We start from the raw sequence: 15,916 nt of genomic DNA, 5'->3' as shown, positions 1-15,916 counted from the left end.
AATTAACTAACACAAAACTGGAAGTGGCACTGGTGGCTCAAGTGGTAGAGTGCTAGCCTTGAGCTGAAGAGCTCTGGGACAATGCCCATGCCCAGAGTTCAAGACCTCACAACCGACAAAAAAAGAGAGAGAGAGAGAGAGAGAGAGAGAGAGAGAGAGAGAGAGAGAGAGAGAGAGGGAGGGAGGGAGGGAGGGAGGGAGGGAGGGAGGGAGGGAGGGAGGGAGGGAGGGAAGGGAAGGGAAGGGAAGGGAAGGGAAGGGAAGGGAAGGGAAGGGAAGGGAAGGGAAGGGAAGGGAAGGGAAGGGAAGGGAAGGGAAGGGAAGGGAAGGGAAGGGAAGGGAAGAGAAGAGAAGAGAAGAGAAGAGAAGAGAAGAGAAGAGAAGAGAAGAGAAGAGAAGAGAAGAGAAGAGAAGAGAAGAGAAAAAAAAAAGAAAGAAAAAAGAAAGGGCCTGGAGTTTGGCCTAGTGGTAGAGTGCTTGCCTACCATGAATGAAGACCTGGGTTCGATTCCTTGGTACCACATACATAGAAAGGAGAACTGGAGGATAAGAGTATTTATTAGATGTCCAGACCCAGGGGTAGGATGGTAGCCTTGAGTTGAAGAGCTCAGGGACAGCACACAGGTTCAGAGTTCAAGCCCCATGACCCACAAACAACAAAAACAAAAACCTACGGAATGCTTCATGAATTTGTGTGTCATCCTTGTGCAGGGGCCATGCTAACCTTTTCTGTATCATTCCAATTTTAGTATATGTGCTGCTAAAGTGAATACTGGCTTTATAGTGCTTAATTGGAGATGAGTATCTCACAATTTCCTGCTCTGCTGGCTTTGAATACAGATCCTTAGATCCCAGGCTCCTTTGTAGCTAGGATTATAGGCATAAGCTACCAGTGCTCTGCTAAAAGTAGCTTTTATCAGAGAGAAAAAAATACAACGGATTTTGGAAAGATGGGTAAAAAAGATGGAAGGAATGACATTGTACTCATTAACTGACATGTTCAATGAAAAGCCCTTTGCACAACTAAAGATAGTTTATTTGTACTAAGATTGCAAAGTCAAAAAAACAAAAATAAGCAGAATTAAGAGAAAGAGATACATGAACTTCAGATCTGTGAGGTAAAATAGTTATTGGTAATGATAAATTCTGAAATATAAAATAAGAGAACAGAACTACTTTTAAAAAGTACATTGGGGATTTGGATTAAGTTCTAAAAACTAAGTCCCAGTGATTGTATATAGAGATTCCCTTCTTGAACACTTGTTTGTTAAACTTGTCATTTGAAATATGCTGTAAAAATCAATGTTAATAAATTCTTTAATTAAAAAAAAAGTACATTGGGGGCTGGGAGTTTGGCCTAGTCGTAGAGTGCTTGCCTAGCACGCACAAAGATCTAGGTTCCATTCCTCGGTACCACATACATAGAAAAAAGCCAGAAGTGGTGCTGTGGATAAAGTGGTGGGGCTCTAGCCTTGAGAAAACCCAAGGACAGTGCTCAGGCCCTTAGCCTAAGCCTAGGACTGACTGGCAAAAAAAAAAAAAAAAAAAAAAAAAAAAAAGTATATTGGGCCGGACTCCATGGCTCATGCCTATAATCCTAGCTACTCAGGAGGCTGAGATTTGAGGATCAAGGTTCAAAGCCAGCCTGGGCACAAAAGGACCTGAGACTTTTATCTCCAATTAACCTCTAGAAAATAGGAAATAGGGCTTGGCTCAAGGGCAGGGTGGTAGCCTTGAGCTAAAGAGCTCAGGGACAGCACCCAAGCCCAAAGAGTTTTTTTGTTTTTTGTTTTTCTTTTGAAAAATCCTTTTTTTATTGTGATTAACAGAAGGGTTATATTATATTCACCAGATAGAAGGTGCATAACTTCACAAACATTGATACCCTTTCTTATGACATTGTCCCCATTTCCCTCCCTCCCCACCCCCCCGGCTTATCTTGATTTCCCCCCTTCCCTATCCAATTTCAAATAACCAACTAAGCACATATAAAATATATCAGATAACAAGGTGAAATATTGTAACAATATGAGATAACCAAGGGATCAGGCCCAGAGAGTTTAAGCTCCATGACCCTCAAAAAAAAAAAAAAAGTACATTGGTAAAAATAATATAACATTCTTCTTTATCACTTAAATTACCGCTATTACTGTGACAATTTTATTTACAAAGAAGTATATATATATGTGTATATATATAAATACATACACATACGTGCATATATAGTGTATATATATAATAGAAAAATACTGAAACCTAAAATTCCAACAGAAACTATGAATAATATACTTTCATGAATATAATTTAAACCTATTAGACTTAGTACACATAATCTGAAGACAAACTGCTTAGATTCAAATCTCAGCTCAGTCATTTACCAAGTGCCTCCATTTTCATATTGGCAAAATCAGACAAAAAAAATCCTTCCTCTTAGGATTGACAAAGAACTACTTAGGTTGCTGTATGTAAAGAGTTAAGAATGGCATACACTAAACATTATATAAACATGACCTAGTATTACTGAAGTGAAGACTTTGCTGCTTTCATAGTAAAAACTAAGGAGACTATGGTAATGAAGTGATTTTTTTTATAATGCACTCTATTTGAAGCACACCTTTAACAAGTATAACATTTCTAACTACTTTGGTCTTCAATAATAAGCTATCCTTGCTGTACTACAACACTTTAAGGTAGCAGGACTGCTACTTTTAAACCTCAAAGAAGGTAAATACATAGCTTAACAAACTATAAAGAAATATAACCTGCAATGACCGGTGGTGATACTTGAGTTGTTTGTCCTGTAACTGCTTTACTATTAACTGGTTTTGCAAAAATCAGCTTCGTGATCACTGGACCAGAAGTTGGTGTTCGAGGTTTCTTAGCAATCTGAAAAATATAAATAACTTTGAAGACTATTTGTTATTTAAAACACCTAATCAGTCAAAACTAGACAGAAGATTCATACACAGTAGTACACGTGAAACCAGCTCATTTAACAAATTGTATCCATATATAAATGCTAAAACCATTTAAAATGCAGCCATTCATAAAATATTAATATATTCATATCCATAAGCCCAAATATACCAATACCTTTGCATTTTTACTATAAAGTAGTCTCTTGGAAATATAACTATGATGAAAACCAAATTAGTGTTAACAATTTAATAATCAACACACACAAAAAAGGCACAGCAATATTAGTCTTAGAAACAACTCATTCATTAACAAAAAGATTAAATTAGGAAAGCATTAAATCACGAAGTACAAATCACAAAGCAATCAACAGTCATATTTGTGATTACACTGACCCGTGATCCAAAATATCAGCACCTTTTAAAACAGACTGTGATCAGATTTTCGCCTTTAGATCTCTATTTCATAAGTAGACAAAGGAAGAACTGAACAAGCTCAACTTCTATATTAAAGACACAAATCTATAGAATAAAGACTATAAAAGGATTCTAAATATTATTTACTAAAAAATTGTTCAGAACTTTTAGAATTCCTTAAAGGGATGGTGTCTATATTTCACTCATCTCCTATCTGAAGTTACATTTTGGGACAGTAATAACCTGAACTAAAATTCACTACAAGTCAATGAAAGCAGAAATAGCAAAGTCTCTATACCTGAAATTATCACAAGCAAAAAATTATCTATCATAAAATTCATAGAATTATAATGTCTGAAGTACATTAAATATTAACTTCATCTTTTGATAGATACAAACACTAAGACCTGTAACTACTATTACTGCGAATAACTCAAATTAATATGACCAATATGAATGACAGAAACATACCAAAACCTGTAATGGATCACAAAGCTAAATACCAGTTCTGTGTTCACAAATTGGAAGTTAGCAGACTAACCTGCACTCAAAATACATTTCCTTATGCTTAACTGTTGACATAGTAAGATGTGTGAAATATGAATCACTTTTTAAAGAAGAGATCCATCAATAGAATTTAAAATACTCAGCTTACAAAACTATGACATACTTAAATGAATTCAAACTTATACTTTGGAAAGAAGATATAATTCAGGGACACATGCTTTCCAAATGTTTATAACCTAAAGCTCTAATTGGAATTTCATCTCTATACACAGCATTAATGATGCTCTGGTGTAATGCTCTTAGGAAATACATAAGTATTTCCACTTCCCTTAAAAAAAGAGCTTAGAGTATTTCTCCTTTTTTAATTGACTTTCATATTCATATTCTTTCTAAATACTTACCAAAAAGGAAAAATACATGCAATGAAACAAAAAACCACATTAGTTATTCAAATGAATTCATGTTGCCCTTGAAGCTGAATTTCTTCAGTGGAACACTGCTGAAAATAAATGCCAGCTCCATTAAGAACCGTAATGTTCTGCATTAAGAATTCTAAGCTTCATTAAAAAAAATTATAAACTATCTTAGAACAAAATTATTTTACTAAGTAAAACTAAGCATGAAGGATCATTTTTTAATAAATTTATCTAGTCAGCAGACTAAGGAGAAAAAAATGGGAAAACAAAGAAACAAGAAAGGTGGCTGAACATGTCCTCAAATGAATTATGTAAATGATTTTCGACACTATACTGGACAGATTCAGGAGCTAGTAAAGAGTTATGTCCTAGTGACTAGTTATTTACTGTTCCAGAATACCACGCACACAAAATGACTATATAAATATCACTATATCCTTGACTGCCTTTGGCATCAATACCTCTTTCTATCACTTTTGAAGATGGGTCTACTTCCCAGTAGGCCTACTTAACCACACCCCAGCAATCTCAAACATTCTGTTCAAAGGTATTACTTAGGACTATCTAGGGAAAAAAACAACAAAATATTATTCATATGGAACAAATCAAATACTCTAAGTTCTAAAATGGAAAAAATATAGGTGTAAACGTTTCTATTTTTATTTATTAATTTTTTTATGGAGCATGGCCTACTGGTAAAGTGCTCTCTGAGCATGCATGAAACCCTGGGTTCAATTCCCTGGTACCACACACACAGAAAAAGCCAGAAGTAATGCTATGGCTCAAGTGGTAGAGTACTAGCCTTGAAAAGACTCAAGGACAGTACCCAGGCTTAAGTTCAAGCTCCAGGACTGGAAAGAAAAAAGAAAAAAAAAAAAAGAAAACGAAAGTTTTCATGTTTTTCAAAATGCTTTAGAGCTTTGTAGGCTACTTATGAGTTGGGAAGATTTGAGCTGGCTAAAGTAACTGGATAAATAGAACACTATTCCAAACAGATTTCTTTGGGTTTCTGTTAACTTTAAGTAGAAATTAATTTTTGCCAAACAAAATCCAGTTTTATAAAAGTAACAACAATAAAAACAAGTCATAAGAATTCAACCCCAGTCTTGGCTTTTATTGTTATTATGTAGACAATCATAGGTGAAAACTAGATACAAATACACCTGCTATTGAAACAATATGCATGCATTGCTCTTATAAATAAAAAAAAAGACATTCTGATACAGGGTATCAGTTTCTTATGAATACAATTATTATCCACATTGCAAAAGCCAGAAAAACTCTGGCAAACCAGTGAAAATATGATTCAAAACTTCAAGAAAGATGTTATGTGGTGATATCGATATCTCATTCAAGAGCTCTTCAGCAAAGATAGGAAGAAAAAGGAAGTCCTAAGTGGGAGATGACCGTCAACAAGAAAGAGCATGACATGTTAACAGTGGCAAAAGGGACCTAGGAAAATTAGAAAGTTTGAGAAACCTTACAAAGTTCTTAAATGCAAACTCCATGAAAAGTAAATTTCAAATTCTTGTCCAAACAGTAACTAAAACACTTCTAAGGATCAGCTGAGAAGGTATAATTCTCCCAAATTTTCCCACCTCCTCACAAATTTCCTTTTAAATCTGCCTCATTTTCTTCAAAAGTATTTCAACTGGAAATACAATCTTATTGCATTTCTAAGAGTGAGTGGTGGCCCAAAAAGGCCATATGAGGAGGCATGAAAACCTAGAAACTAATGTATGTTCTTACAAAAGTTCTTAGAGTCCTATTCATACTAATAAATAGTATCTTTTTGAAGGTCTTTCAATGTTTTAAGAATTATACAGTATTGGGGCTGGGAGTTTGGCCTAGTGGTAGAGTGCTTGCCTAGCATGCACAAAGACCCGGGTTCAATTCCTCAGTACCACATACACAGAAAAAAAGCCGGAAGTGGTGCTGAGGCTCAAGCAGTAGAGCTCTAGCCTTGAGAGAAGTCCAAGGACAGTGCTTAGGCCCTGAGCTCAAGCCCAGGACTGGCAAAAAAAAAAAAAAAAAAAAAGAATTATACAGTATTATTTCTTTCTTCAATGTTCCAATGTTCAAAAGGCCAAAACTTCAGAGTTTGCATGGTGGCAGGGCAGAATGGGGTAGCTCAAGGCTAGCTGGTCTATAGGCTTTGGATAATGAAGCTATGTTCTTATCTATCATGTGTCATTCATTGTCTCTTCCCATATTGCAAACATGAGTGACAGCAATGGATATGGAACACTACAAATGGCACATGGCATCTACACACTACACACCACACACACACACACACACACACACACACACACACATACACACACTATTGCTGCTCCAGGGCATCTCAGGGCAGCAGTCTTGTGAGTCTTTGGCCATGGGTTAACCCAAAAAGAAATTTGTCTGAATAAGTTCATGGAGCAAATCTGATATTTTTATACCAGGAAGTCATCTATGTAACCAAACTAGCTTGCTCTAGATTCTCTGGAAAAAAATTTCCATAGGCATTAGGCATATCAAACTTAAGAACATGAACAAAAAACCACACTTAATAAAGCAACATTCAAAAAAAATTCCGTAACTATGCAATTAATAACCTTAATAATACATCTATGAACTAGTTTAATTTTTAACATGCATTTTAATTAGTAAGCCCCCTTTTTTGTTTTTACCTGTACTGTTTTTAACTGTTGGGTCTGTAACACAGAGGGCTGAGTTGTAGTATTAATCAGTTGACTTCCTGGGGTCAATGCTGAGACACCAATGACAGGTTTCACATCTGGCCTCCCTCCAATGGTAACTACTTTAATTTGCTGCGGTGGTAACTTAGCATCTCCTGACTGGGACTGAGTTGTAACTTTCTGAGCCTGGGGTAGTTGGCTATGGGGTAGTGCTAAAACAATTGGTGAACCAGACTTGCCCAAAGTTGTTAAAATTAACTTCTGTCCATCTGGTTTAAGGGTCTGATTGCCAAGTTTAAGATCAGATGACTGTGATCCTTTGTTTAAAATAATCTGATTGGCTGATATAGTCACAGGAGTCTGAGCACCAAGTTTTTGAAGGCCACTTGGAAAAGCTGGTTTCACTGTGGTATTAGAATCTGCTTTAGTAACTGTGGTATTCACTGCAACTTGGTTAGTGTGGTTACTGTACACTGTGATAGATTCCGTGGAAATGGGCGTGGCTGCAGAGTCACCAGTAGAATGTATGTTGACAATGTCTTCCAGTTCTGTCTCCATAGGAATTGGGGATGAAACAATAACAGCCTCAATACTATCATCATCCACTAAAGTTATACCAGTGTCCATTATCTCCTCTGGAAGCAAACTATTCACCTCAGCTGGCACCACCTCCATGATCGTTCTCCTGCTACAAAGGTGATCAGGTGCTGTAATAAAAGTTAAAAATGAGTAAATTACTAGTTTTTCAAACAGATTTAGGAGAACAAAAATCCAGAAAAATTCAAATAACAAAATACCCTTTTTTTTTTTTTGGCCAGTCCTGGGGCTTGAACTCCAGCCTGGGCACTTTCCCTGAGCTTATTTTATTCAAGGCTAGAACTCTACCATTTGAACCACAGCACCAATTCCGGCTTTTCTATGCATCTTGTACCAAGGAATTGAACCAGGTCTTTGTGCATGCTAGCAAGCACTCTACCACTAGGCCAAATTTCCGGCCCCCAAAAATCATTTTTTAAAATTTTATTTTATTTTTTGCCAGTTATGGTGCTTAAACTCAGGGCCTGAGTATTGTCCTTGGATTTTCTCAAGGCTAGAGCTCCACCATTTGAGCCACAGCACCACTTTCAGCTTTTTTCTATGTATGTGGTACTGAGGAATTGAACCCGGTCTTCTTGCATGCTAGGCAAGCACTCTACCACTAGGCCAAACTCCTGGCCCCCAAAATAATCATTTTTAAAGGTTATACCTGACTAAATGAAAGCTATTCCTAGTGCTTATTTAGTTTATCCCCATTTTAAACAAATTCTGAGCTTTCAAGAATCTAAAGTAAGTCATATGGGATGCAAATCCAGAAGCAAACATTCTTATTTACCATTCTCAAGTCAAAAGCAAATCTGCATTCAATAATGTTATATAATCATTCCCAATTCTTTTCGAATGCCCTATCATAAAATCTTTTGGTCTTTCATGAACCTGATCATCTTATTTCTTTCCAATCACTTTTCTCTCAGTATAAGACTTGAAAACAGTCAATTTACACAAGGAAATAAGGATTTAAATATTAATACCTAAGAAAATAGCTTTAAATCAAAAGCACTACACCATTTATAAAAAAAAAAAAAAATCCATTACAGGGGCTGGGAATGTGGCTTAATGGTAGAATGCTTGCCTAGCATGCACAAAGCCCTGGATTCGATTCCTCAGTACCACATACACAGAAAAAGCCAAAAGTGGTGTTGTGACTTAAGTGGTAAAGCATTGGCCTTGAGCTTTAAAAAAGCCCAGGGACAGTGCCCAGGCCTTCATCATGTAAAATGTTACAAAAGAAACAATTTAAGAATTGTACAGAAAATCCCCTTGAATAAAAAAAAAATTATGCTTTTAGCCAAAGATCATATAGAACATCTAGTAAAGGAGTAAGTTCCACTGTCTTCATGTATTATAGTACATCACACTTATGATAGATTAAATTGCAGTAGTATTGCTCAAAGAACACCGAAGATCCATAAGAATCATCCAGAAACTCTTCCTTTTCTTCTTCTTCCTTTCCTGCCCTAAACAGCCCAGGTTGCCTCAAACTCATGATGTTCATGTCTCCCCGAGTGCTGGAATTATACCACCTTTGTATACACAGAAAAATACAATAGCCATTCTAATATTCAAAGTAACACTTCTGAGTAACAAAGTATACTTATTAACATTGGTAAATATTGTTACTATCACCAGTGCTAAGCAGTTACTACATTCTATAGCAGTGATGGCATAACTCAATCCTCATGACAATCCATTTTCATTTCTATTTTATAGATGAAAACTTTTAAAAAGTTAAAAATTTGCCTAAGGTCATAGTGCTAGTAAATGGCCAAATAGTTTGAGCCACAATTCAAATTCAGGTTTTCAAAGGAAAGTTTATCATACTATCTTAAATATTATAATTAATTAATTAATTAATTTTGTGGGTCATGGGGCTTGAACTCTGGGCCTGTGCGCTGCCCCTGAACTCTTCAGCTCAAGGCTACTACTACCCTACCCCTGAGCCTGAGCCCCACTTCCCATTTTCTAGAAGTTAATTGGAGATAAAAGTCTCACGTTCTTTAGTGCCCAGGCTGACTTTGAACAGTGATCGTCAGATCTCAGCCTCCAGAGTAGCTAGGATGACAGGCATGAGCCACCTCGCCCTGCCTGTTTTTTGTTTTTTAATTTTTGGTCCTAAAGTAGAAGAGACTCTAGAGGTAACCCAGTGTGGCACTACACACTGTGACCCTAGCCCTTGAGAGAAAGAAGGTGGAGGCAGGAGGATTTCAAGTAAGTTCAAAGCCAGCCTGAACAAGATTCTGCATCAAGGGGGGGGGGGGGGGGAACAACCAAAAGTTACAAGAATAGAAACCTCTCTGAATTAAGATTCCTACTTCAAACTTCAAACAAAAATGTCTGACTGGTTTAGCCAGTCTATAAAATATGGGACTATGTAGAATTTGGAGCCACAATAACTCAGAAGTCATTGAGCAGACTACCACTGCCTTTATAACTGTATAGTCTTATTATGTATTTCAGTCAGGATCACACACACACAGGGCATGGTAAATAACTTTCAAAAGGAGCCCGTAAGCACACCAGGAAAAGGCATGATCATAGTTATATGAATCATCACCCTAATTTTATCCCTTAGGAATGGAAGTTATGTACTAGCACATGTGTCCTCATCATCAGTCTTGAGGACTAGAGAGCCAAGAGTCTTAAGAAGCTTTCGGTCACTTCACTTGGTGAGGAGTTACCTATAAAACAAGCCAAAAACTGGTACCCCAGACACTCAGAAGCCTAAGGTCAAGGTTTGAGGTCAACCTGGGCAAATAAATCTATAAGATTCTTATCTCCAATAACCACCAAAAGTGCTTTTTGGTAGGGCAGCAGGCTTGAGCAAAAAAAAAAAAAAACTCAGAGACAGAGCCAGGCTCTGAGCTCAAATCCTAGGACTAGGAGGGGGAAACGTGTATTGCATGCTCCATGTCTCCAACCCTTAAATTCATAAAAAGTTCTAAAGGCAAGCCAGGAGTTTGGAGTGGTAGAGTACTTGCCTAGCATGCACCAAGACCCAGGTTTGATTCCTCAGTACCACATTCACAGAAAAAGTCACAAATGGTGCTGTGGCTTACGTGGCAGAGCTCCAGCCTTGAGAAAGCCCAAGCACAGTGCCCTGGCTCTGCATTCAAGCCCCATGACCAAAAAAAAAAAAAAAAAAGGCACTTTCATCTGTACTTGCATTCCATCCCAATAGTCTAGCACTCCTGTAAGTAGTACCTATCACCATCAAAAAGCTCTAGACTTTGCTTACAGTGTGTTTGCCATGCCCACATTGGAATGCAAACTACACCAGGACAGGTACTGGTTGATCTTCATCATCACTAGCAAGTACAGGGCCCTCAGTTCAAACCCAGTACCACCAAAAAGTAATGGTAATCTCTCAATGTAAGTATGAATAATCATGGAGAAGAAATATCATCAAAAACTCTTATCAGTATTTCTGCTTAACTTAAAACATAGCAACAAACTAAGCAACTATTTTCAAGTCAGGTTTCAAAAAGATTTAGGTTTTAAATAATATCTTCTACAGGTACATTTCATCTAAAATATCTATGAGGTTTTATTAACTATCTTATACATTTTTTTTGGTCATTTAATTAATGTTACTGCTTCCTGTCTTGATGAAATGCTGGGAAATTGAAGCCCTTACCCTGAGCAAGTGAGAAATCAATAGATGAATGGCATGGTCACAGCTGCACGTTGGGAGAAGTAACCTCATCTAAGTATTAGATTGGGTTGAGAACAGACAGGCTAGTTAATAAAAGAGCCATTAAACAGTACCAAGTAAAAAATAAATAGAAAGTACAACTTAGGATAATAATTAAAAAGAGGTAAGATAAATAAAAGAGCAAGTGCTCTTTGTTTTTTTTTCCTGTTGTGGGACTTGAACTCAGGGCCTGACACTGTCTCTGAGCAATTTTTGCTCAAGCTAGCACCCTACCACTTTGAGCAACAGTATCACTTCCAGTTTCCCTGTGGTTAACTGGCTACAAACCACCTCAGATCCCAACCTCCTGAGTAGCTTAGATTATAGGCATGAGGCACCAGTACCCAGCTTGCTTTTATATTTTAAGGAATTTTTTGTTTTTAAACAGAATATTACTACTGTAGAAATGATGTTCTTCTCTTAGTTACAAAAGAGGGGGACATTTGCATTTTTGTACATAGTATGACCTGATAACCCACTGCTGTAGAACTGATGAGCAAGTAATCTGTGAGATATTTGGATAGACGTGATCTGAGTATTTAAGTGCCTAGAACTTACCATCAGCATGTGTATATATACATATAAAATAACTTAAGGGCCGGGAGTTTGGCCTAGTGGTAGAGTGCTTGCCTAGCATGCACAAAGACCCGGGTTCAATTCCCCGGTACCCCACGTACATAGCAAAAAGCCGGAAGTGGTGCTGAGGCTCAAGTGGTAGAGCTCTAGCCTTGAGAAAGCCCAAGGACAGTGCTCAAGCCCTGAGCCCAAGCCCAGGACTGGCAAAAAAAAAAAAAAAAAAAAAAAAAAAGGAAAAAAAAAAGAAATAAAAAAAATAAATAAAATAAAATAACTTAAATTTTAGCTTTGTTTTCTATGCTCAAACACCAACAACTCAAAAGGCAGGTACAAAACTATATTTCTCAAAATAAACTGGAAACAGTGGACTACAAACCATGATTTCTGCTGAAGATTTGAAAGACTTACTTTCATTTTGATAGCATGCTTTCAAAAGCATATTCTGAATCAGTTACATAGCCATTCCATAGCCAAAATCAAGGATGTGAAAATTTAAGGATGTGAGAATGACAGCAGGTAAGAGAAAAAGAGATAGGACCTCTAAGGTAAATGACATTTTTGCCAAACCACTTAACCTGTAGCATAAGGAGAAAAATTCTGCATTGTTCAAGCTACATAGAAGAGCAGTTTAGGAATTGAATAAATAAAGGATAAATATGATATAGAAAACTGCACACTTGTGTCAAGATAGACAATACTATATTTATAATACAAAGGAAGATTTAGTTACAAGCCAGGCATAATGTTGCATTTCTGTAATCCCAGCACTAGAGAGGCCAAACCATGCAAGAGTCTAAGACCTGCTTGGGCTATGGGCAGTAAAACTGTGTCAAAAAAGGGAGTGGGGGGAGTTAGTTTCAGTAAAAGAATATTAACCCAAATTTGATTTTATACCTTTGTTATTTCATCTAAAAATTACTTTTGTTTAATAATATATATGTATAATTAAATAGATGCATAATTTAGATGAATACTAGGAATTCCCTAGTATTCAAAGGAAGGAAGTACCCCTTCCTTTGGAAGGGAACTTGTACCGAGCACCTATGGCTCACACCTATGGCTACTCAGGAGGCTGAGATCTGACAATTTCTGTTCAAAGCCAGACCAAGCAGGAAAGACCATGAGACTCCTATTGCCAATTAATCATAAAAAAAGAAAAAAGCCGTAAGTGAAGCTAGGACTCAAATGATAAAGTGCTAATGCTAGCCGTAAGCATAAAAGCTCAGGGACAGCACCCATGTACTGAGTTCAAGCCCCAGGACAGATACCAAAGAACAAACAAGCAACAACAACAACAACAAAAACAAAAACCCTGAGATGATTATATTGAGAATAAAGCAAGAAGATCGTGAATTTGAACTTAGCCTATGCCACACAGGGATACACTGTCTCAAACAAACAAAATAGATTAAGTTAAGATTTAAATCATAGCATTCTCAAATCTTGAGGTCCCTATTTGTTTAACAAGCAATTTCAGACAATTCTGAGCCTCAATTTATTTACAAGTTACTATGAAGATAACTATAGGTACATTGTAACTCAAATTATTTTGCTACTTCTCTAACTAAATTAGCTTTTCCTCTACATTTTTATGACAGCCAATATTCTATCAAACACCAGAGTTTAAGACTGTGTCATCTGTGACCATCTCAAATAACATGACACCTTCTCAATGACTCTATTCCTCTGCAACCAACAGTAATATAAAGCTTAGAGCCTATTGTTTGTTTCTTTTAATCCCTGATTCTTCTTATCTACACTACATCCCTACACCTAAACATTACTAGATTTATCTTCCTAGAAATATTCGGGAGCCTATCACTATCCTAGTGAAAATAAATAAATTCACACAAAAAAAATCTCCTGGGCCAGGAGTTTGGCCTAGTGGTTAAAGTGCTTGCCTACCATGCACGAAGACCCGGGTTCGATTCCTTGGTACCACATATATAGAAAAAGCTGGAAGTGGTGCTGAGGCTCAAGTGGTAGAGTTCTAGCCTTGAGAAAGTCCAAGGACAGTGCTCAGGCCCTAAGCTCAAGCCCAGGACTGGCAAAAAAAAAAAAAAAAAAAAATCTCCTACAATAAGCCCCCTTCTTTTCCCTTCAGCTTTTTGAGGAAGACTTCTAACACAGGGTCTCACTAGGTAGACCAGGCTGGCCTATAATATAACTCCACCACTTGAGGGCTGGGATCACAGGCCTGAGCCACCATGTTAACTATTCTTAAACTGAAAACTCCCTGAGATAATAATATTGAGGTAATTTTTAGCTCTTATTCCTAGCAGAGTAAATGATCCTTAAAAGATACCCAGTGAGGCCAGGAGGGTGGCCCAGTGGTAGAGTGCCTGCCTACCATACAGGAAGCCCTGTATTCAATTCCCCAGTACCACATTCATAGAAAAAGTCAGAAGAAGTGCTGTGGCTCAAGGGGTAGAGCTCTAGCCTTGAGCTAGAGCTAGCCCAAGGAGAGTGTCCAAGCCCTGAGTTCAAGCCCTAGGATTGGCAAAAAAAATACCCAGTGCAAGCTGACTTGACTATCCATTCTCAAAAAAGAAATATTCCAAGTTCTTATTTTATGGGATATTCACATAGAATTTACTGTTAAGCATGTCCAAATCAGCAAATTTAAAATGCTCCCAAACTGGAAGCTTTCTGAACAAAATATTTTGGATTATAGTGTTTCAGATTAGGATGTGCAACATATAATAGTTTAAAAAACAGTAACAAAAAAATCTAAAGCTGGGCATAGTGGTACACACCTAAAATTCTAGCACATAGGAAGTTCAGGCAGGTGGTGTATGAGTTTGAGATCAGCCTGTGCAACATGAATAAGACGGTTCAAACTAACAAACTAAGAAAATTAATTTCAAAGCACTTTGATCTAGTTTTAAAATCTTACTTATACTACTAAATAAACTGGGTTGGCCCAAACCAAATAACTGCAACATGAAAAGTATAATTAAAAAGCAACGAATCAGTTCCAATTATGTAAGCAATATCAAACCATATGTTAATGAAATATTTATAATACTAAACATTATGATAACTATATTACATATATAATGACAAACATTTTAATAGTTATTATTCAACATTCTAAGCACCTCTCAAATATTTCCTCTAAAACTTTTCTGGTCATTCTTACTGTGAACAAAAGTCAAAAGTCCAAACTATAAACACATTTCCATAAAGTAATTCCCTTCTAAATACAAAATATAATGCATGGCGTTGTATGATGTCTATGGTGTCAGTCTTCTTAAACTTGAACAAGGGAATTCACTGGTAAGCAAGAGTGTTACTACTGGGCATTTCTTAAATATTAATCTGTTCATTCTCACTGTTACCAACCAATCTTACACTACCTAAAGTGTGGAGAAAAAACAGGATCCTAAATTAATGGATAAAATTTGATTAATGTACAATCTTTCAGTAACCTTCCTTTAATATACAAGGAGACAGATTGCTTAGAGATCCTGCAAATATAATCATATATATGGATCTTTAACTAACCTAAGAAATGTAAACTGTGACTATCATAAAGTCAATCAGCCCATTCGCCAGTCTCTAAACAAAGAGCTACCCAGTCCTTAGTAACTTTCCTTTAATATGCAAGGAGACAGATTGCTTATGGATCCTGCAAACATAATCGGATGTATGGATCTTTATATAACCTAAGAAATGTAAACTGTGACTATCATATAATCAATCAGCCCATTCTCCAGTCTCTAAACAAAGAGCTACCCAGTCCTTAGACTGTAGCAGAGTTCTCAGTTTCTCTACCAACTTAGTGTTCTCACATTCAGTCACAACTATGGCTTGCATCAAGCCATCACACCTCCCTTTGACAATGAAAGTACAACTCATGACCAAAATAGAGATTTCTGAACTGGATTTCCCGTGGAATGCAGCCCACTGTAAAATCTTCCATAACTTTATTCTCTGATTTCATGAAATTCAAAGAAATGGATGAAGAATTTCCTTGAACAGCGTGGACATAAAATATGATCTGACAGTATCTCAATTATAAATTGCCAATTGGCAGGGGCAAAGGGGCCACTCTTTGACTGACAGAACCATAAAAACAAAACCAAACCGGGTTTTGATGGTTTGCTACAAAAC

The 15,916-nt window shown here is 36.8% G+C and overlaps 1 protein-coding gene and 1 non-coding gene across 6 annotated transcripts in view; both read right to left on the bottom strand.

Moving 5' to 3' along the window:
- Window positions 1-15,916, bottom strand: part of Lin54 (lin-54 DREAM MuvB core complex component) — a 77,478-nt gene that overhangs the window by 45,528 nt on the left and 16,034 nt on the right. For 4 of the 5 annotated variants that reach the window (XM_090343306.1, XM_090343305.1, XM_090343307.1 and 1 more), the window contains exons 2-3: window positions 6,928-7,643; window positions 2,763-2,886 (exon numbers count right to left, since the gene is read on the bottom strand). In XM_090343306.1, the coding sequence (XP_090199432.1) occupies window positions 2,763-2,886; window positions 6,928-7,611 (808 nt within the window). In that variant the 5' untranslated portion in view covers window positions 7,612-7,643. The remainder of the gene's footprint in view (window positions 1-2,762; window positions 2,887-6,927; window positions 7,644-15,916) is intronic. The other variant, XM_090343309.1, reaches the window with a different exon arrangement.
- On the bottom strand, window positions 667-773 carry LOC150055518 (U6 spliceosomal RNA). The gene has a single exon (XR_016537518.1). It is a non-coding gene; the product is annotated as a U6 spliceosomal RNA (small nuclear RNA).

This window comes from Megascapheus bottae, chromosome 13 (genome assembly GCF_031878675.1).
Source record: "Megascapheus bottae isolate mThoBot1 chromosome 13, mThoBot2.hap1, whole genome shotgun sequence".
NCBI lineage: Eukaryota > Metazoa > Chordata > Mammalia > Rodentia > Geomyidae > Megascapheus > Megascapheus bottae.
The sequence above is the reverse complement of the archived record's forward strand: the minus strand, read 5'-3'. Positions and strand labels throughout refer to the sequence as shown.